The following is a 21459-nucleotide window of genomic DNA, read 5'->3' on the forward strand; positions in this document are numbered from 1 at the left end:
ATGATGTGTGTTTTGCTTGGCCAGCAGAGATGTTGTTTTGCTGTGCAAACTATAGCTGATGCTTTTACTGCAGCCTCACTGGCACCTGATGGTTATTTCAAGCAATACTTACTAACAAAAGCATTGTATCAAAGGGGTTCAAGGAGATGGCATAAAAGCATTTGGGCACAGATTAATGGCTTACAATCCATCCCTTAGACAGCCTTTACCTGGTGCTTTTCACAGTTCCCACTTCACTCTGTGTAAGACTAGAGAACCCACGTCCAAGTGATCGCTGATGCCACAGACAAGCAAAAAGTCTCAAACACCAAAGGAAAAGCTATTGGTTTATATATAGATATATATATAGATAGATATATACTGTGTTTACAGAGTCAACAAGTTAAATGGAATATTCATAAGAGCATTAACAATAAAAATACAATCTGTGTGTAGCCAAGTACAGACTTAAAATGGTAAAACAGGAAAAAGGATCTCACCAAAAGTACAAATATACAGTACAAATTGATTTATTTAAAACAGTTACAAAAAAAGCACAACAAAATAGAGATTATCCTTAGAATTATTAATGCTTTGTTAAAGATCAGGTAGGAGGAAAGGGGTGGGAGCAAGGTTGGAGAGGAGCACCTGACTAGTTCTAAGGCTTTAGATACAATGCGGTCGGTTACATGTTAATACAGCCATTACATAACTGGGATTATAGTTGAGGGATCAGCACTTATCTACAAAGACCTCCTTGTGTCAGGGCAGCCCAGCTGGTCCCCCAGTGCCACACATCTTTCTCTGCTTCACGTGGGCAGACCCTTCCCTGGCTCTAAGGTGCCACAAAAGCAGAAAGCGACCAAAATGCGCGTGGCGCTTTGGCAGGGTGAGGTGGCAGCGGCCTAGGACGTCGGGGCAAGTCCTGTCCTCTGTGGACAGACACGAAGATCGTGGAGGAGTCTTGACCATCAGTATGTTAAGCCCTACATGGAACACACCCTGGGCCAAACTCTGTACAGAATGTGCATTCATAGCCATCCGAGCAGCTTCTGCAAAGTTTCAGGCCCAAGACAGCCTGAAAGGCAAAGAGCAGTTGTGAGTGACGCTAGGGAAAGGCACATGTACTGCTATGGGCAGGAACTAGCATTTGGGCTACTCAAGCTGCTGTAGTTTTCATTTAAAATATTTTATGAGTAGTAAGGTTTGTTAGTTCTCTACTGGGAAAGTGACTTCAAGTGTAGGGTGGGGACAGGAGGGTCGGGGACACTTAATGTGAAAAGTGCATTATACTTGTGCACCTGCTGGAAAGGAGAGGCAGAGGGACCTCTGCAGCTTTCCTCCTTTTCAGACAGAGCTTCCTCTGCATAGTCTGGTAGTGATGAGCGCTCGTCACCTGGAGCAAATCTCACGTTCCTGGAGGAACAATGTACGCTTGGCCTGGAAGCAGGCCTGGCCTCTGCTGGGCAGCCGACCCAAGGAATGTTTCATGAGATGGAACAGATGGCTACAGACACCCGTTGTTGCATCCTTCAGACTCTTCCCACAACCTCCATGCAAGCTGGGTAAGACCAAGGCCAGGACATCTCCTCCAGGTAGGACAGACCACAGCTCTCCCCCCCCTTCGCAACAGCAGCAGGAAAACAGTTTGTTTCTCTAATAAGCCTGTCACATCTCTGCCTGCAGAAAGGCCTGGATAACCAGCTCATTCCACAATCTCTTCCTGGCTTTCTCTCTCCTACCCCTGTAAACCTAAGAAACTAAAGCCTCCTCCACGGGCTCATTTGCAGTCTTTCTGCCCACAGCAGAGCCTGTCTCACATAATCCCTGTCTTGGGAGAGCCTGAACACAACACAACCACCACCGCAGGAGCTGAGTGTTGCAGCCCAATCCAGTAAGGAAAGATTCCAGTGAATACAACTACTGTTCAGAAGGGCTAGAGGGTCTCTAGCATTCCCATCCTGACAATGGCTGCTGGGGCAAGCAGCCAAGATGACAAAATTCTTCATCTTAACACCCATCCATGAGACATGCTCCAAGCTGTTGCTTCCAGGGAACAGAAGAGCGAGCAGCTGAAAAACAGCAGCAGGACTTGCAGGGAATCTGGATAAAAACCCCAAGGTCTACTGCACCCTGGTCTCCTCCGCAGAGCTCAGAACCATACTCAGCAGGCGTGCGGTCAGGGTGGTGGCAGGAAAACACCAGGGTGAGCACAGACACAGCCCTCCAGCTGCCCAAGGTACAGAGCTATTTTCGCTTTGCAGCATCTTGCCTCGTACACCAGCCCTTTCAGACTGCTGCCCAGTGCTGGAGGACTACAAGCAGTAGGTACAGTGACATACAAGAGACAAGGCAGGCTGGCCAAACTCTCAGAGACTTCCATGTTTGAACAGGCGTACAAGAGGATCTGCACCATTCAGCTGTGCAAACACTCACTGAGTATGCAACATCCCTTCTACATTCATTGGCTATACTTGTGCAAGATCCCTTCCTCAGCTGCCTGCCACAGTTCTGAGCTGCTCTGCATGCACCATGCAAAGAAGGGCAAGAGAACCTGGGCTCCTCTGACTTCTGGTCTTGGCACAGACACCCTGGATTTCCTGAGCGTTAGATACTAACCAGCATTAGTCAAGGTCGTTGTGTAAGACTTCAAGGAATAGTGACGGTGAATCACACAAAGTGACAGCCAGGCACCAGAGCCTAGACAGGACGTTTCACTGACAAACAGCGCCATGAAGACAACATCCTTCCCACAGGCAAAGGAGGGAGAACCTCCACGTGACAGCGTCACCATGACTTTGTACAATTCCAAATGCAGTCGATGAGATCACAAGCTGTGTGTCACTGGGGGAAAGCTATGTGTGACACAGGCGGCATCCTCACTCTGGAGAAACCCTGTGAGGCACAAACACTGAAGGCGTGAACAGAGCAGATCTCAACTAAGGCCTGAAAATAAATTGTTTTCCCGGTGCAGGCATTTCAAAGGCAACAGAAACGGCTAGCAACGTACTAGGAAAACAGATGGATGGAAGAACCATTCTGGAGACTCTCTAGATTGCCTAGCACCTGCACAGAACATCCTCGTCATGCAGCCAACTGAAGCCAAATGTTTAGAGGACACCTTTCTGGACCAGCCCCGAGACACCAGCACTGCAAGCGAGGTGACCGGGAAGACAGCTTTCCTGGCAAGAGGAGCAGTGCCCTGCCATCCACACACCTGGCAGAAACCTTCTGCAAGATGAGAACACGGAGACAGAAAATGGTACTCTACCATCAGGAGCAGCCCTCTAGGGACCTGCACGCTGAAAAGAAACCCTCAAAAGCCCGGACCTTACACAGCGATGGGCGCCTTAATACAAGGAATACTTATACACAAGCTAAGCCAGTGAAGACTCTTATAGTGACTTTTTTTTATTCTATCTGAGCAGTTACAGCCGGTGTCACATCACACCATCAGAGAGGTTAAATTAGGGTAACTACAGGAGCCTTCACCTGAATGGAGTGTTACATCACAAGGTATTAATAAACACTTCTGTTAAATCTCACTGTGAAAAAGACCGTTCTCAATTCCACAGAGGAACTCCAAAATGAAGCATCAGAACAACCAATAGAAAAACCTCCCAAAATGCCTTATGATGCTGTGGTATTTTTAAAGTCCCTAGCAGAAGACCTGTACCTTGCCTGCACATGCAAAAACACTTGTCTGTTGTCTACAGTTTATTCAGAAAACTGCCTTCAGGGAAGAACTAGCCATCTGTAAAGTTTGCTTCTGATTTAGTTACACAATAGTCTTGGTCTTCTTACAGTAGAAGGATGCGTTTTCATTTTCACTAGAGAATGCTAAACATGTTTTACTCTAGCTTTCCGAAAACAAGAACAAAACAACATAAAAAAACCTAACCCCATTCACCTGTAGACTAAGCATAAAAGCTTTAAGCCCAAGAGGTTTTTGTTTTTAAGATTAACACAGGAAGGAAGATTAGATTTGGTGGCAAATATTTAAATAATTTTGGTGACAGTAAAAACATTTCATAGCAGGAAACTGATGTCTCCCATCCTGTGTCCCATCTCAAGTGCTCAAGTTCTCTATCCACCTGCACCCAAACCCATCCTTTTGGTCCTTCCTCTTGAATTTCTGTGATTCATGGAAATCTCCGTACATTCTTTGCAAAAAGAGCAGTTGGACTCAGTGGAAGAGACATTAAACAGAACCATCAGAGAAGCATCTGCGTCCTGCCCTCAAGAGCTCCATTGGTGAACGGTCCTTTTAAAGTGCATGTGTGAAGAAAGGGGATACTGGGAGTAGAGCCCCCTAAACTCCTAAGGAGACCCATCTCTCCCCATAATGAGAAAAGAGGAATAAAATCTTCAGGAATTCTATCTGCTACCTTAAGCCATGTCTGCCTTTCCCATCTCTCCACCTTCCCTGAATGCTCAGACCCTGCCCTGCAGGGAATCAGTTATTCAGAGAGGTGCAAGAAAGCCCAGCCTCTGGATGCTCTCATTGCAAGCTCGTGAGCACATCCCTGTTCTCTACCCCAGCTAGCCTGCTGCTGCTCCCTGAGGCACTGGAGCCCCCCGGATTCCCCAAGAGGAACTGGTCAGCCATTGAACTGGAATACACCCAGTTCTGTGGGGCAGAAAGCAGTCTTGCTGGTGAACCTGTCACAAAGTCTGTGCAATTTCTCCACCCAATGTAGGTAAGGCTCACCCACAGGGGATGCCCTAGCTCACTACCATAAAGGGATCATTTCCCTGCATTAGAACGCCCTTCAATAGACAGCTTGACCTCCTGGGGTATGAAAGAGGGACGGAGCAGAGAGTGACGTGGCTCCTCTGCCTGCACACTGTATCTTTGGAAGCCTGGAGCTGTCCAGCTGTGCTGACTGCTAGTCTCAGGCTGAGAAGGTTCTCCACGAGAGCTCTGAGCTGCATTTTCCCTTTCTGTCTGGGTCTTCCTTTCAGCAGCTCTGTCAGATGGTTCTCTGGACCCCTGAGCAGTTATTTCAGATCTCTCCCTAGTAGATATCAACTGATCTGTTAAAGGGTAGTTAGCCTGAGAAGCAGAGTTGCCATTCATGCTCTGTAAACTGATTGATATGCAGACATCACCCACCTGCAGCCTGTGACAGGTCAAAGCAAAGAGCTGAGCAGTCCGCCCTGGGCTACAGGAGGACCAGCCCTGGCCATACACAAAGAAGGGATGTTCTGGGGGCACATCAATGCTTACTTTACTTTGTTGCTCCCCAACCACAAAATGCAGTGTGACAAGCCCAGGCCACTGGCTGTCCTGAATATCCACCACAGTGCTCGAGTCGATCTTCAGGCCTCCGCTCACCTCTGCACTGCGAACAAAGTCTTGAGTCTGCAAGTCCTCCACCCGCTTCAGCTCTCCTGTGGCTAGCTGGATGATGGCTCCTTTCATGAAGTGAGAGGGCAAGCGAGAGGAGCTGGGTGGCTGCAGCTGGGCCAGGTCCTTTTCAAGCATGCCTCCTTGAGTGTGCACACCTGGGCTCTGCCTCACCAGGGCTTCTGAAATGGACGACCTGATGGGCTCGGAGCCAGCTGGAACCAGGACTGGCTTGCCGTTAGCTATCACCATTCCTTTGGTTAATTGTCTTTGTCTAACCATCTCTTCAGGGGATGCAACGTATGGACTCCTGGACTGGCTCTTCTCAGCAGCTCCCCTTTCCACTGCATTCCTCAAAATGTCCTTCGACTCCCCCTGCTGATCAGGGATATTATGGCAAAGGTTTAAAGGGCTCGGGTCATCTTTCCTCTGGGCTGCCAGAACGTGACAATCCTGAGAGGCCAACACCCCCACCACCCTCTGAACCTCCAGATCAGTGTCTGGCGTGCTTCTATGGGCTGGCACAGAAACCTCTGTTCTGAACGTCTGGTAACCTGAAAGAAACTGTCCATCAACAACACATCTCACCGCAGACCCTGGCAGACAGTCTTCAGCTTTACCGCTGGCAGAGTCCGCAGCCTCGCTGGTCCTCCTCACCACATTGTGCTCCAGATGTCTCTGTTCACCATTGGAGGCAGCTACCTCTGAACTCAGCTGACTGTCTTGCTGAGAAGAATCTGGGTTTCCACCTGCTGTAGGTGTCTCATATCCTGAATACCCAGGTGGGAGGCGAGACATATGATAATAAACAGGAATTCTACCTGGTGCGGTATCTAGTGGCTGGGTCCCAGCATGGTGCTGCATCTGGCCAGGAGAGACCGCAGAAGCAGATTTGTTGAAGCTGTGGGTAGGAGAGGTAGTCTGGGGGGAAGGAGCAGCTTCTTCCGTGAAGAGAGAGGCATATGGCACAAAGTGGGGGACATGAGAGGCGGTGAGGTTGCTAGAAGGAGACAGGAGAGGACTAGGCAGGAAGCCAGGAGGGACAGCATAGGGCACCGTGTAGTGCGAGCCGATGAATTGTAAGGATGTCGGAGGGATCTGCGCGTAATGGATGGGAGGGTAGGGCATCCCCGGGTGCTGGATTATTGGCGAGGTCACATTGAAGGTGGGGGTCAAGGGGCTCACATTCACCACGGGGTGCAGGCCCGTGGGGGAGAAGGTGGCGGGCGGCACTGCTACTTTATAGAGCATCCCGTACTGGTCCACCGTCAGCCCCGCTACCGCCTCTGCCGCCTCCCCGGGGCCATAGCGTAGGGCCACAGCGCTCGACCCGACTGTCCGGGCCCACTCGGGGCCCTCGGTCGAAGCCTGGGCACCCCCCGCCCGTCCCGCCTCCGTGCCGGCGCTGGCGGCGGGAAGGTCCCGCTTCTTCGGCGGGAGGCACTCCTGGCTCCGCTCGTGGCCCGCTCTCATGGTGCCCCACGGTGTCCCGGCAGCCCCGGCCGCGACGCTCGTTCATGGGGGCACCCGAAAGGACTGCCGCACGCCGGCTCCCAGATCCCCGCCGCCGGCCGCCGCCTCACCTGCACCGGGAACAGAGGGAGCCGTGAGCCCCGGTCCCGCCACCGAGCAGGTACCGAGCCGCCGGCACGGAACGAGCCTCACAACCCCGCCCCGCTCCGGAGCTCCGGCCCCGGGGACAGAGGGCGCCCGAGCTCGGCCGCGCCCTGCCCTGCCCTGCCCCGCCACGCCCCGCCCCGCCCCGCCCCGCCCGGCGGGGCTCGAGGTGCCGCGGCCACGCCCCACCTCCGCAGGCCCGCCCGGCGTCCGCCGCGGCCCGCGGCTCACCCGCCATCGCCCGGCTCCTCCTCCGCGACCCCCATCGGCCCCACCGCCGCCCGCGGCCGCCTCCGGCCCGGCCCCTCCCCGCCGCCGCGCGCGGTGATGACGTACAGCCCCGCGCGCCGGAAGCGCCTCACGGGCACACAGGGGGCGTGGCGGTGACGCTGCGGGGCGCCCGCGGCTCCGGTTGCCGCGGAAACGGGCGCAGACCCGGCCGAGACTGCGGGCGCCTCGGAGCGGCGCGACCCCCGGCTTTCGGGAGGCGCCGACCGGTCGTCGGCCGAGAGAACGGAGGCGGAGCGCCGCCGGGAGACCGCCGCACCGCGGGACAGAGCGCGCGGCCGGCTCCGAGCGGCTCGGGGAGAACCTCCTGCGGGGGCGGTCCCGAGACTGGCCCCCGGCCGGGCTGGGCGAGGCGCCCGTTCGGAGGAGAGGCGCCGTCCCGGGAGCACAGCACGCATCTGAGCCCGGTGCGGGCAGCCCGGATCGCGGCCCGGGGCCGTGTCACGCACTGAGCGCCGCTCCGGGACTCGCCGCCGCCCGCCCGGCTGCGCCCGCTGGGACCAACGGTGCGGTCCTTCCCCCCCCGCTCCGCTGTTTTCCCGCTCCGCGCTCTGGCGGGCGCCGCTCCCGGTGCTGCCTCAGGTCCTGTTCGTTGTTTGGTGGCATTCACTGATTTTTAAGGTGACAAAAGATCCGAGAATGTGAGGGAAAGAGCCGGGCTGGAGTGAGGGGTCCCTCGAGATCCCTCTCTCGTTGCCGTGCGCTGAGCCCCTCCAACTCCGGAGCGCAGAGCTCGGCTCCCCGCAGCCCCCGGCACACACCGCGGCGTCGGTTGGGTTGATTTCCCCCCCTTCTTTCCCAGAGACTGGAACTAAAAAGCCGGGAAGTTCGGCTGGCGCTCGGCCCCTCCTGTTGGCAGAACGGGCGGCAGAGCGACTTGCCCGCAGTACATCGGGAATGCCGGGCCGTGCTTTTAACGTGACCGCCACCATAAGGAAGGCCTACGCGGGTCCCGCCGCGTCCCGTCCTCTCAGAGCTATCCACCCATACGTAAAGCTCGGCATACACCTCAGTTGCGGCAGCGCCTGCGCTGAGCCCCGCCCCGCCCCGCCCCGCCCCGCCCCGCGGGCGCCTCCTTCCCGCCGGGCCCCGCCGCGCCGCGGAACGCAGATTGCGAGCGCGCCGCCCGCACGGCCGCACCACGGGGCAGCGCTCCGCGGGACCGCCCCGCGCGTGACGTCATCACCGACTGCCACGGAACGCTCGCGCCACTCCTCGAGAGCCGGCACCGCGTGCGCTTCCGCCGGGAAAAATAGTGCGAGGGGCCCGTTCCGCCTCGCCGCTGCCCGTCTCGCGCCGTCCCGGCGCCGCCGCAGCTGAGGCCGCCCGGCCGCGCTCCGGGACGGACGCCGGCAGAGGTCGTGAGGCCGAGAGGAGCGTTCCGGAGCGCGGATCCCTCCGCCTGCGGTATCGGTGCTGAGGCCGAGCCGCCGCCATTTTGAATGCCTGGCTCCTGCTGCTGCCTCCGCTCCAGGGACCGGCCCGGTGAGTGGGGCCGCGGCCCCCGCCCGCCCCAACGCGCCGCGCACCCGTCCGCGCGCTACCGCCGCCGCCCCGCTCCCCGGTCCTTATCCTCCTCCTCCTTGTGGCGGCCGAGCGGGCTCTCGGTCGGCGCGGTGCGAGGGATCCCGCGGCCCAGGACCGCGAGTGCCGCCGCGCTACTCTCGGGTCGCTGCGCGGCGCCTCCCGGCGCTCTGCCGGCTGCGGCCGCCCGCTGCCCTCCCGCGGCTCCTCGCGCTCCGCCCGCCCGCGCTCGGTCACGGCCGCTCCCGCGGCCTCCGCTCGGCGCTCCGGACCATTTGGGCCCGCGCCGCCTCGGGGCTTTCGGAGGCGAAGGGGAGCGCTTCTCGCGGCCTTTACATTTCAGCAGGGGGAAAGACGCGGCAGGCGAGGCCCGCTGCGCTCCCCAGGCCCCGCTGCTGGGCTCGGTGCTTCGTGGAGAATGTAAAACTGCTGCGGGAGTTCCGTCGGGAGGGGACGGCCTCATCTCGGCGGCTGAAAAGCGGCGCGGGTGCTCGGATCTTTCTCTTTTTCCCTTCTCAGAAGCCGTAAGGCAAATCGTGGTTGTTCTAATGGTAGGCATTGGTTTGGAAGCTCGTGGATGGAATGGCTGTTTGTTTTACTGTACTGTAAGCAGCGCTTTTAGGCGCTTCGTGGTGTGTTCAGTTTCTAAGGCTTGAAGTCTCTATGGAAAAATACGGAATTAGGTGGAAGTGCTTTGGAAGGGCGTTTCACGTGCAAGACCAGAAGGGGCACTTGACACTCGCTAGCTGAAGCAAAGCAAAATATTCTTCTCGCTGTATAGTGCTCCTTTCATCTAGTTTTTAAGATGACAGGTTGGAGATTTTTTTTCTGTTCTGATTCTATCCAGTAGCGTAAATCTGGATCTTTTGTATGCTTCTTTACTTTTCTTCTCCCTCTCTGTAAACTGTATTTTTTCCTGTTTGTTTGTGTGTTCCCTTTCTGCCACCAAACTTTTCCTTTTGCCTACTCATACACAGTCTTCAAATCTTGTGCCAAACAAGGAATTTTATTGGGATACCCGAGAGCTGAATGAAGGCCAGAGGCTTTGCTTCTCAGAGGCAGCGTGCGGTGTGAACTCCTCACTTCTGTGGTGGGAGGAGGAGAGGAGCATACTTAAATTCCCGTGAGTTGAAAGTCTGTGAGAGCATCCAGCTTTTCTGTCCCCGGTGCACAGGTTAGCTTTCAGATTGCCTCTTGTTTTGTTAGAAGGACATTCTCTCCCTTTTCTTTGTTCCTGTGACTTTTAATCTGAACTTTTTTTCTAAAGGCTCTGTAATAGAAGCGGAGTTCTTCCGTACCTTTGTTGGCAGTGTCCTGGCCGATGAGTAAGGGTGAGAGGTAAACTTTCCCAATCTTGATAGCCTCTTTGCAGGCAAGAGTTTTGAATTAATGTCACTGTAACCTAATGAGATCAGTAAGTTCGTTTGTGGAATAAAAAGGCTGTGAGCAGCAGCAAAGGAACTGAAGCTGTCTGTTCTTAAATATGCAGACAGACTGCACGAGTTAAGATTTGGAAAGTTGCCTTTCAAAGTATAGGGGCTAATACAATTCTTAGTTGCTTCTGAAGTTGATGGCATTCAGTACAGCTTCTTGTGCTCTTATTTTTGAATCGGCAATGTGTAACTTCAGACCGTTTCAGAGATGAGCTGTTGGATTTTGTTTGTTTAATAAGAGGGCAAGCTCTTCTGTCTGAAGGTGATGTTAATTTGTTCTAGATCATACTGGGATGTTCGTTGAGGAAAACAGTCTCATTTATCATGATAGTTGTGTTATTTTATCAGATGATAATTTTGGAGTCAATAAACAAATATATGGTGGTGTTACTCAGAAAAGAGTAGTGCAAGGGAATATCTGCTAATATTACTGCTATTGGTAGCATTTACCCTGATCTGATGCATCACATCCTCTGAGACTGTTTTTAAGCTTCTGTTTTTAGGCATGTTTTCCATATTTGACTTCTCTCCCTTCCCGTGCCACCCCCTAATCTTTGTATAATGCAAAGTAATTGTATTATCATTCTATCATTCTCTATCTTGAGCCCCCCCACCTTAATTTCTTTCTGATGTCCCGATGTTACTTATTTTCCACTTTTAGTTCCCTGTGCTGTAGGAAATAGCTTTTTCTCAAGAGAGGTTACTTTCTCCTTTGAATGTTGTATGGTTGATTGATTTTTTTGAACTGTTGTGTGTTGCCTTTGCCTTTAGTGATGACAACGGTGCTGCATGGTTAGGAGTGTACTGTTTTCAGTATAAATACTGATAATGCTAAACAATATACCAGTACCTCTTTCTTTTTTTATTTTTTTCTCGACAGTCTGATCTCTATTTTTAGCATTTTATTTCTCTTTTTACTGCCAATGTGTTATTTTCTATTTCTTTTCAATTGTCTGATACTAGTGTGAAGACCCCTGGTAGCGTTGTGCAACTAAGACCTTCAGTATTTTCTGGTTAACCATTGCAGTTTTTCCCTTCGTATAGTCTACCCGGACATACCTTCTGCTTTCTTGTTCTGTTCAGGAGGCTTGAACAATTCTAATGAAGCAAGTAGGGGAATTCTGTTCCTGATTACAGTTGGAGTTGGGTCAGGTTTGGATGACATAACTTCCTAAAGCTGAGGTGTGGGGGTTTTTGTTTTGTGTTTTAAGGAGCATGATTGCACGAGTTGGGGGCAGAGCAGCTCAATTTGTGTACCGTAGAGCTGTTTGAAAATGTATGCTTCTATGTTCTTTGGCTGCTTTTTAGGATGAGCGAAGTTCGGAAACACAGTTTACAGGAAAATCTGTAGCCAGGTTTGTGTCTTATTGGAACTGAAAATTTCGGCCGCTTCCCCCAAACAGTCAAGTGGTTCTGTGAATAATTCCCTGAGCCTCAGTGGGCTTTGTCTGTTGCCAGGACTCAAGGCAACAGAAGGAATTGAAAAATATGTCTGATGTTCTGTCCCGAAGAAGTTCTTGAGCAATGACTTTGTGATAGCTTGTTTTTAAGTGCTCATTAATATACTGGAAGAGTAATTTTTAAAGAAATATGTCTTTGGTTTTATTATTATTATTAAGACATAGGCTAACATTTCTGAATAGATTCCAGAGGCATAGATCTCAACTTGGTTGCGTGTTCAAGGTTCACGGGTCTTTACGCTTAATTTCCTGATAGCTGACTGTAGGCTGACTGAAGCGCCTGAGTATTTTACGTGCAAGATTTCAGTAGGGTCATGTGCTGCTTGCAAATATAAAATGCTATTTCCTGAACAACTGCCTTTGAATGCTGTTGTATTCTCAGATAGGTTTGTAGCGAGGTTTTAAGCTTGAATATTTTTGGGATAGCAGCCTGTTAAGTAAAATCTTCGAACTTAAAGCAATACAAACATATCTAATAAAGGACTGCAAGATAGGAGAAAGTAGCTGTTGAGAAACGTAACATATAATAAAACTAAATGTTTTTAATATATTATGATTTTTGTTTTGCTGGTTGACTTTTTTATTTTTGTTCCACTTCTGGATAGTTTACCAAGAATGAGTTGCATGAAGAAAGAATACCTTCCTCGTTGGTTCAGTGAGGAATTACTGAGGTGGGGAGGAATTTAGATGCCACTACCCAGGCACGGGAGCTAATCTGAGTTAAATATCTAACTCTTTTTTGGATAGCTGACAATCAAGAGAAGAGCTGCTTAGAGAATACGGCCTTCAAATTGATAAAGTAAAAAAAACTGTTGATCCTGCCAGCTACCGTGATAGAAACCGTTAGGTTCTTTTCAGGTATTCAGGGATAATCCCTGGTTTCTAGAGTGTATGGCTAGCAAAGAAATGGCCATGGAGTGCTGCTACTGTAAGCAAAGTGAGGAAAGAGGTGATTGCTTTTAATATTTGCATTGTCATTTGTGTTGATGTGGAAAGAGCAAAAACATGTGCCTGTATGAAGGGAGAAGTGTTAACTAATCCTGAAAAACAAGGCTTGCCACTTTGAAAGAGGTTTTAAGCCAGATGAAGTTACACTTCAGGTCTGCTGTTACTAGATGGTAGGGTTGTCCTCTGTTAGTCATCTCGTGCAATAAAACACATTTCTGAAATGTAGAGTAAAATTTTGCTGTTAATGGCAGCTTACATTTCGATAGCTTCCTAGTTACCTGAAACTGATTTTTCTTAATATTTTCAATGGTTCATAGTGTTAATGTCAAGATTCCGTCTGATTTTGAGACAGATTTGATAGTACATTGCTTATTATGTGTTTTAGTTCTGAATTCTTAATCCTACTCATGTTTTGATTTTATGGTTCTTCGGTATTCTTTCTGTTTTAGCTCTTGTCAGTAAACAGATGATTGATGTATGGCCTCAGTTCCTTCCTTTAGGGAAGCCTGAGTGCTTGCATGTCAAATCCCACTGGAATTTTGGTACCATAAGGTTTCAGTGCCTTGACAGAGCTGTGGTATGGTCATGCTGCACGTTGTCCATACTTCATTCGTACAATCAGGGAAATCAAAAGTACTTGTCAATAAATCATCTGCTGGAGCTTGTTGGAGTAGTCTTTCATTCTCTGTGCCTTTTGTTGTGCTGCAGCTTAGTAAGAGTGCCAACTATGTATCCATGGAGCCCATGAGGCCTTGTGCCTGTCTTGCTGCTACTGCTTGTTCTCAGTGAGTATAGTTTTGAGTTATGGAGTGCTTGGCAGCATGAATGTGGAGAAATGTTTGTTTCGTATCGTTCTGTGTTGATTTGACTGAAGGGGGGAGAAGGATCCCATTTCTTGAAAGAAGCAAGAAAAGTGGCATCTTGCAGTCTTCTTTTTCATTTAGAAGTTGTTTTTTTCCCATAGCTGTACACCTGCAAATGCATACTGGTTAAGTATATATCTGGCAAGGCAGTTGCTGTCTTGTATGAATTAAATGTTTTCCATCCTGGAGGAATATCTGTGTACCCTTGTTGCCTCCATTCTAACTCTTCAGATTGTTTTTCTGTTTTGTATTTTTTCTACCAAGCCTTCAAAAAACAGCTAATTGTATGCAGTCGTGTGACTTAGTACCTGCAAGCCAAAGCACCGTGGATTTAATGGTTAATGGGTAGGAGTCATCCAGAGGAACATGAGATTGTGCAGGAAGTGCTGTTGATGACTTCACGGCTCGCCTCTCTGAGTACAAAAATGTATAGTCCTCAGCACGCTGAAGGAATTTTTGGGGTCTGGGACAGGAAATGTGAAACTTGGATTGTGATGATGTTTTGTTAACTCTTTTGATACCTGCACAAAGATTGGTTTGTTGGCTCAGAGAGAGTAGGCAGGACGTGAACGTGGCTGCCTAGGGCATCCCTGCCACCTTCATTTGAATGTGTCTGCGCTGTGTGTGCAGCTTTATTTTTGAATGGAGTAGCAGCAGCATCTCCAGCAGTCCCTGTTGGCTTGCTTTCTCCCTATTTTGTAATTACTTACTCTATAGTTCTGTGTCAACACCATTGTGATGCATCACCTGATACAGCCAGTGGTGTAAGAGCTGCCATTAAGGTTTCTGAGGGTAACCTGGCTCTTCCAAGTGCAGGTCGGTTAGCTTTAGCCTAGAGAATTGTCAAAACCTAGATTATTTTCTCTTAAATCATTTCAACTTTTCTGAGACAGGAAGTGAAAAGTAATTCTTGTATTGCTTTGTGTTGTAAGAATTCAGGAGCTGTTTCTCTCAAATGGTACAGAATGTGGGGTTGGAATGAGTACAGTATGGCTGAAAGGCTTTGAAGTATAGAAGTGCATTACTTCAGGAGCAGCCTGCAGACTCCTGAAAGCATTCCACAAAGTTTGTTTTGGAATCAGTCTGTGATCTGCTGGTAGCTTGTATCTATTGCTGTAGTGAGAATTTCTTGGTAGTAAGAAAACCCTTCCTTGCAGGGAAGGAGGAGGAAGCAAACATAATGCATTTCATGGAAATTGTTATGCACTGAAAAGCTTAAAAAAAAAAAAGTGTGTGCACGAGAAAGTAGCTCATGCTGCAAAGAGTGTGAAGTGGTTTAAGTGATGTGTTCTTGCAACGTGGAGACACTATTTTTTGTAGCTGGGATTGTGCAAAAACTTTTTTTGTGGGAATATTCAAAGATGTATTTAAAGAATGCTGGAAGATTTAATACAGATTTTAAGAGTATGGGCATCGAGTTGCAGCACAAAGACAGAAGTGTAAATGATGGAAAATAAATGACAGCCGTGGCTCTTCCCGTCCTGCTGTCCTCCTTGCAGGCAGTTCTGATCAGGCAGGATACATGTGAGAGTTACAGCTGCTCTTCCAAAGTAGTTCAGATTGCGCTGTGTGCATGCTACCAGCATGCAGTGTATACGTAGTATATCATACGCTTAGATGAAAAAAGCAGGTAGCTCCATAACTTGACCATTATCTGATTTAGACTCTTAGATTTTAATTCTTTGCTTTCTGAAATGCTGGTTCATTGTTATACTGCTGGTGTGATGTTTTGAAGAAAATAGTGTCTGTATTGTGATTTGTGAATTGTTTATGTAAGGACATTTCTGAGTATAGATCACCCTCTTGTTTCAATGAACGGACGATGACAGTGAAATCTTACTGGATCTTCAGTGTTTGCTGTTGTTTTTTCTGCCTCCTCAGCGAAGTAGGAAGTGCTGCCTTAACACTGATGAAGGATGCAAAATAAAGGTTCTTAGACTGCGCTTCAAATGCGCATTAATTTCATTTGGTGCTGTTTCCATTGACTAAAGTGATTTAGGCTTTCTGTCTGTTTACTTTCTGTTGTCCAGGGCCAGATTTACTGTGACAAACAAAGCCCTCGATAGAAACACCTACAGAATGTGATAGGCACGTGCCTGGGAAAGCAGTGCTACCTACTGTAACGAGTCACAGGCTGGAGATAGCATTCAGCAACTTATAAACCCTTCGGGTATAGTGTGAGAGCAAAGGGACTTGTATCAAACCAAATTAGTGCCAAACTTTTAGTTTGTTTGCAAACTTTTAGTTTGTAGTTGCCGCTGCCTCTGTTCCCAGGAGCAGAAGCTTGAGATGATCTCAAACCTCATGGTTCTGCACTTGAGGGTGACTTAGTGCAGGAGGCGATGCTTCATGTCCTCCCCGCTCCTTCTTGGCTCTCCCTGAGCCGTGTGCTCACACCGCCTTGTGCCAGCATAAGCTCAACTGTTGCATTTGAAGGCTTCTCAGTTCTAGAGGAAAGTAACATGCTGGTTTTTGGACATACAGATGGCCTCATCTGGCATGCTAGGTCCCAGAGATGCTGTCTATAGAGCAATGGAAGGAGCGGAATCAATCTCCTCTTTCAGAATGTGCCTGCGCGTGATTACTGTTAATATTAGTAAGACATTGTTATTAATGATTATGAAGTTGCTGCCTATAGACTGCAGAGGTATATGCCTGCATTGGTGTTTTTATTTTATTTCAATTTCTTCCCCGTTTTCCAACAAAAGCATAGCTTATCAAAAGCAGTTGAAAAGTATATTTGAAGGGGAAGGGGCATGGGGCGTGAGCTGGACTTAAAAATTAAGTGCTTTAAGCAGGCTGTTCTGAGGTTTGTCAGACTGTTACGTGAACGGAGCACTTTGTGGCAACCACGTACCCATAGGGACTGTTAAAAGTCCCCGGGGGAAATAAGAGGAGGCATTTTTTAAATTATTATTTTTTACAGATAAGTACTGTGGCACAGCTACGTCTTAATGCTGGGTGCGACACTTTCTTTCCACCCATCCTTCAGAAAGGACACAGGGGAATCGTAGACCGTACAGACAAGGCAATAAACACAATTGGTCACGGGATGACTCAGATATGGGGCTGCAGGTCTCAGACTGGAAAGATGAGGAAAGGGTAACCAAGGAAGTGTGTAAAATCATGAGCTCCTTAGTTATCATCTCCATGTAATTACTGGGGGCATCAACTGCAACAAGTACGTGAAACTGTGGGACAAACGAACGAACTGTCTTTCCATGTGTTGTGCATGGAACTCATCTTGTGACTTGTGGAATATTGTTGATTCTTGAAGTTCACCTGAGTTCAAGATAGAAACAGATTTATTTATTTATTTTTAGACCTTGATGTTTTTTTTGCTTCAGAAGTTCTTATACTGCAAATTGTTGAAGTCTGCAAGAGACTGGAAGTGTATTTCTGCACGCTTACCTGATTCTTCCAGACTTGTACAGGCTTCTGCCGTTGTTGCAAGCAGGATACCGAATGGGATGAGCTTTGGTCAGACCTGGTAGGGCCACTGTGTTTCTGATCTGCTTTCTTTGTCCATTTAGGGCACTGAAGAGTTGGTAGATAGTGTTCTTCATGGCAAAGAGCAGTCTGAGTTGAAGACTGCTATAGAAGTGAGGGGCCAGCTTTAATTAAGAACTTTTATAGGAGCCTCAGAGACTTCTACCAACATGGTGCACCAAATAGGAAACTAAACCTGAACAGTTGCTGTTAGAAGATTTCAGAGAATTTTGAGAGGTGGCATCCTACCTAGTTTCAGAATAGCTTCTGAAGTAGACAAACCTCGTCCCATAATTATTTACATTCACCTCTAAAGGTTCACTCTTAAAGGCAGGTTGTTGGGGTGTGCAGCAGGCTGCAGCTGTCAGGAGTTACCCAGCGTACGGTAACCATGTGCACTCAGTCTGCGTTTATCGCGTCTCGCTGAATTCCTACAGAGCAAACAACGCATCCAGACAGCAGCTGTGAACAAGCTAGTACATACTAAATAGGAACTCTTGCTTACTTTACAGTAACTCTTGCAGTTACCTTGGTAGCAAAAAAGTATTTCGCGCTCTCAGGATAGGAAAAGTATTTTGTTATGGATGTAAATAGGGAGAAATGCTATAGCAAACGGATAGAACTAAGTTCCCTTTAATTTGAAAAGCTTTGGGACTCTGGGCTTCTGACTGGCTTCCTGTGTGAGTGCTGGCAGTTTGTCTTTTTGTTTTGAGGTATTTTGTTGCACTATTGAAAATAGTTTTCCAAATTTTCAAGAATAATTATTTGTACGTGTTCCTTTGAGTATTACACTTCAGCATCTGAAATCTCTGGAGATTGCATACAGTAGGTGTGTACCAATGTACAGCTCCGGGTGTTTAGCAGGGTTTTCATGTTCTGTTTGGCATAATCCTACAGCCTTACCTTGCTGTTGAAGGATCACGGCCCTACCACTATCAGAGCACTGTTAGTTGAGTGCAGAGGTCTGTGTCAAGGATTTAAAGATTCCCATCTAATTAAAGATTTCTCCATGTGCGTATGGATGTGATGCTGTATGGGGAAGATCTTTTCGGTGCATTTTCTAAACCTTCGAGACATTACAGTCCATATTAAAAGGATGCGATTGCAGTATTCAGAGGCCTTTTCTTATCACACGTTCAAATGCTATTCTGGAGACAGCTTTCTTACTTCTTCACCATTTCTATGATGCTTGTTAGTGTGGCATCTGAATGCTTAGGCAGCGCAAATTTGTTTCATGTCTCAGTAACGTGGAGAAATCTTACAGCTTCTTGTCGAGAGGCAAGGCAAGGCTGAGGATCGAGGAGTCCGGTTACCTTGATCCTTCACTTAGCCGCATCTTGAGGAAGCGTTTCCTTACATAAAACATCTCTGCATTTAATTTTCAAAACATCATTCATTGCATCTCTGCAAATTGGAGCTCTTGAGGCATGAAGACAAGCAATTGAAATGTGGGGGGCTGTTTGGTTTGACTGACTGAGGAGGTTTAGTGCTGTGATTGATTTCTGTCGCAGTCCAAGTCTATAATTCAGATCCATACAGCAACATTCAGCTGCTTGACTGTGAGGCCACCTCACTCACTGTAACATGTCCATCTGTTTTTCTGTTGCAGCAAACGGGTTGTCCTGCTGACTGCATGCTTCCCAACCTGCCTGTTCAGTGGCGCAGTCAAACGTGTTGTGCTATGCCAGGCAGTTAGAGCAGTGTCTGAATGCGTGTCTTTTTGTGATATGCCAGTGCTTAAAATTTATGGCACTGATTTAGGAGGATGGTGACGCACAGAAAATCTGTAATGGACTGCCCTGTTGAGTAGCTTTTTGCAAGTTGATGTGACTTTGTGATTTAAGAATGACTTAGCTATACTTGCAGTCTAACATGGATGAAAGAAGACTGTAGAGAAGCTTGCATGGAATGATTGTCGTGAAAGGCAAAAGTCTGCTTTGCTGAGCATAAACTAGAATTAGCTTCAACAGTTGAACTTTCTAATTTTTTTTTTGAGAGCCATTTTTCTCTTGAATATTCAAGGTATATTCAAGGGAATAAGTTGCTCTCTAGGTCAGGTAGCATCCATCACTATTCCACCTGGTAAAATGAAACTACTTGAAGTTCATGTAGTATATGCTTTTTAAAAAAAAAAAAATCATCTTCATACAATAATGTGAGAGGCTTTGTCATATTGCCTCTGAAGAAATGATTGTTCTGGCTGGTATTTAGTAAAGGTACTGTGTCAACTTGATTCTCAAATACATCCGCACAGCTCATATTGCTCTTCCATCAGCTTTTTCTGATGACTTCCACCCATCAAAGGAAGAAGGGTGCACGGCACAAGTATGTGGGATTTTTGAAGCATGGCTCTCTATCACACCTGTCTGAAATCTTCTGCTAGTTATTTAACAGCATTGCTTTTTGTAAAGGATGATTTGAGTCCCAAGTCGTCATGATTTGGGGTTCAAACCTCTTTGGAAAGAGTTGGAAAATATGAACATGAGCATACCTTGCCAAGTACTGTTCCTACTTATTTCAGACAGGGAATCATATTATGTTGACCTGTTCAGCCAGCTCAAAGCGTAGCAGTTCATGTTTCTGGAAAAGCAAATGTGAGAACTTCTGTTCCTGGAAGGTTCAATAGATTCCTGTGGCTTTTGGGTTTGCTTTTAACCATGCTACAGAAGCTGTTTCCATTTTCTTAATTCTTCCATTTATACAATTGTAAGGGAAGAAAGAAGAATATGCTAAACTGTGAGACAATTATGAAGTTGTCAGGTACAGTAGAAGGCTTATGGATCTCTTTCTTTCTTCTCCCAGAGGATGCCAGCCCCCATCAGACTGCGGGAGCTGATCCGGACCATCCGGACAGCAAGAACCCAGGCAGAAGAGCGTGAGATGATTCAAAAGGAATGTGCTGCTATCCGGTCATCCTTCAGAGAGGAAGATAACACGTACAGATGCAGAAATGTGGCAAAGCTGCTGTATATGCACATGCTGGGATACCCTGCACACTTTGGACAGGTAGGTTAGTCTTCACTGCTGCTATGCTATGTACATATACCTGTATGCTTCCTGTGTTTTGAGTGCATGGGCTAGTGGAGCATTGCTAGTGCAGTTTTGCTTTGAGATGTTTTGAGGTTTGTCTTCACACATGTTCTGAACCTGCATTAATTTGTTTTGACGATGATAAAGACACCTTCTGTTTGGAGCCTGTTCTTATGTGTTTTGTTACGAAATTTAGGGTTAGTCTGCTTCACCCAGGCTGTCTGCTCATCACTGCAGATGTTTCTTGCAGAGCAGTAGTTAAACTACAGTCTGGTAAGTATGAGTATTTCTGGATGACTTCAGAATGGCACCTTGAAGTTGTGTATCTGATGGAAATTGCCAGATGCTTTAAAGGAGTTTCTATACCCTTCTTCTGAAGTAATTCATTCTAGGCAGATAATAGTTGGTCTGTTCCCAACAATAAGGAATTGATGTTCCTTATCCCCATTTCTGTGAAGTGATTTGGAGAATGCTAGTGTGAGTTTTGCCAGTCTCTTGACTTATTTTTGTGCTGTTCCTCAGTCGAACTGTGGAAAAGGGAGCTAAGATGATGGGGTTCTTGAGCTTCAAAACGTTCTTCAGGTTGAGCTTTGCTTAGCGTTTGAGGCATAGTCCATTTTTGTTAGTAAGCATCCCATTAGTCATAATCTGAGCTAGGCCTCAAATATTCTTGGTGTTAAAGAGTGAACCAGTAATAAAAGTTTAGAGAAGGTGTCAGAAGAAGCAAATGGCCGATGTTCTTCTTTCCAGGACAGTATTCCACCCCTTTGATCCAGGAAATCTTGTACAGAAGTATGGGTGTGAGTGCTATGTTTAGCCAGAGCGTGCTGAGAGGAGCTGCATGGCAAGCTGTCTTGAGCACGTGTTAAAATCTAGTTAAGATTAGAAGGTATCGGGCACCCACATTTCTTTTTTAATTATTATTTTTATTTCCCCTTGCAAAAGAATACCTGTCAGAAACGTATCTATGTTAGCAAAAACTTTGAGTTGTAATCTGGCTATATACCTGTATGCATTATCAGGCTTTATTGATGGATCTGTTACAGCACTGGTGTAGCAGATCTTAATTGCTGTTCCTATGAATGAAATAGATGTCATGGTATCAAGAGTTCTTCCACTAGTTGAACAGAGCTTCACTTGATTGTGTTGCTCAATAATGCTGTGCACTAAGCTAATTTGCATGTATTTGTACACATGTGAAGCAAGCTCGTCAGCTTTTCACAGGGTAAATTTCAGTAATACCATTCAAATTCAGAAGTGTTGGAAATATCAGTCATTAGTTTCCTTCTGCTTTTTCTTAGTTGTTTTATTCTTGCCTTTTTTAGCCCTTACACTGTAGCTTTGAGGACATCAGTTCTACATCACTCTTTTGAAGAGCATCGTATAAGAAAGCATCTTTTAAATTTTTGGGGGGAAAAAATGGGTCAGTGATGAATTATTTTCTTAGAGAAAACACTGGAAAGATAAGGTACATAACA

The 21459-nt window shown here is 47.6% G+C and overlaps 2 protein-coding genes across 5 annotated transcripts in view; one reads left to right on the forward strand and one right to left on the reverse strand.

Annotated features, from left to right (window-relative positions):
- ATXN1L (ataxin 1 like) lies at nucleotides 314-7255 on the reverse strand. Its single transcript, XM_021408173.1, has 2 exons — nucleotides 7178-7255; nucleotides 314-6912 (listed from the first exon to the last, which is right to left on the reverse strand). The coding sequence occupies exon 2, from the start codon at nucleotides 6800-6802 to the stop codon at nucleotides 4727-4729; it is 2076 nt and encodes a 691-aa protein (XP_021263848.1). The 5' UTR covers nucleotides 6803-6912; nucleotides 7178-7255; the 3' UTR covers nucleotides 314-4726.
- The window catches only part of AP1G1 (adaptor related protein complex 1 gamma 1 subunit), a 46492-nt gene continuing 33403 nt past the window's right edge, over nucleotides 8371-21459 (forward strand). For 3 of the 4 annotated variants that reach the window (XM_021408167.1, XM_021408171.1, XM_021408169.1), the window contains exons 1-2: nucleotides 9178-9309; nucleotides 19754-19957. In XM_021408167.1, coding sequence (XP_021263842.1) covers nucleotides 9307-9309; nucleotides 19754-19957 — 207 coding nt within the window. In that variant the 5' untranslated portion in view covers nucleotides 9178-9306. Of the gene's footprint in view, nucleotides 8720-9177; nucleotides 9310-19753; nucleotides 19958-21459 lie in introns of those variants that run through there. The other variant, XM_021408168.1, reaches the window with a different exon arrangement.

The sequence above is a fragment of the Numida meleagris genome, chromosome 10 (genome assembly GCF_002078875.1).
Source record: "Numida meleagris isolate 19003 breed g44 Domestic line chromosome 10, NumMel1.0, whole genome shotgun sequence".
Classification (NCBI taxonomy): Eukaryota; Metazoa; Chordata; class Aves; order Galliformes; family Numididae; genus Numida; species Numida meleagris.

Excerpts from the sequence above, each read along its gene's own strand:
- ATXN1L (XM_021408173.1), bottom strand. The coding sequence starts at position 6,802 with ATGAGAGCGGGCCACGAGCGGAGCCAGGAGTGCCTCCCGCCGAAGAAG.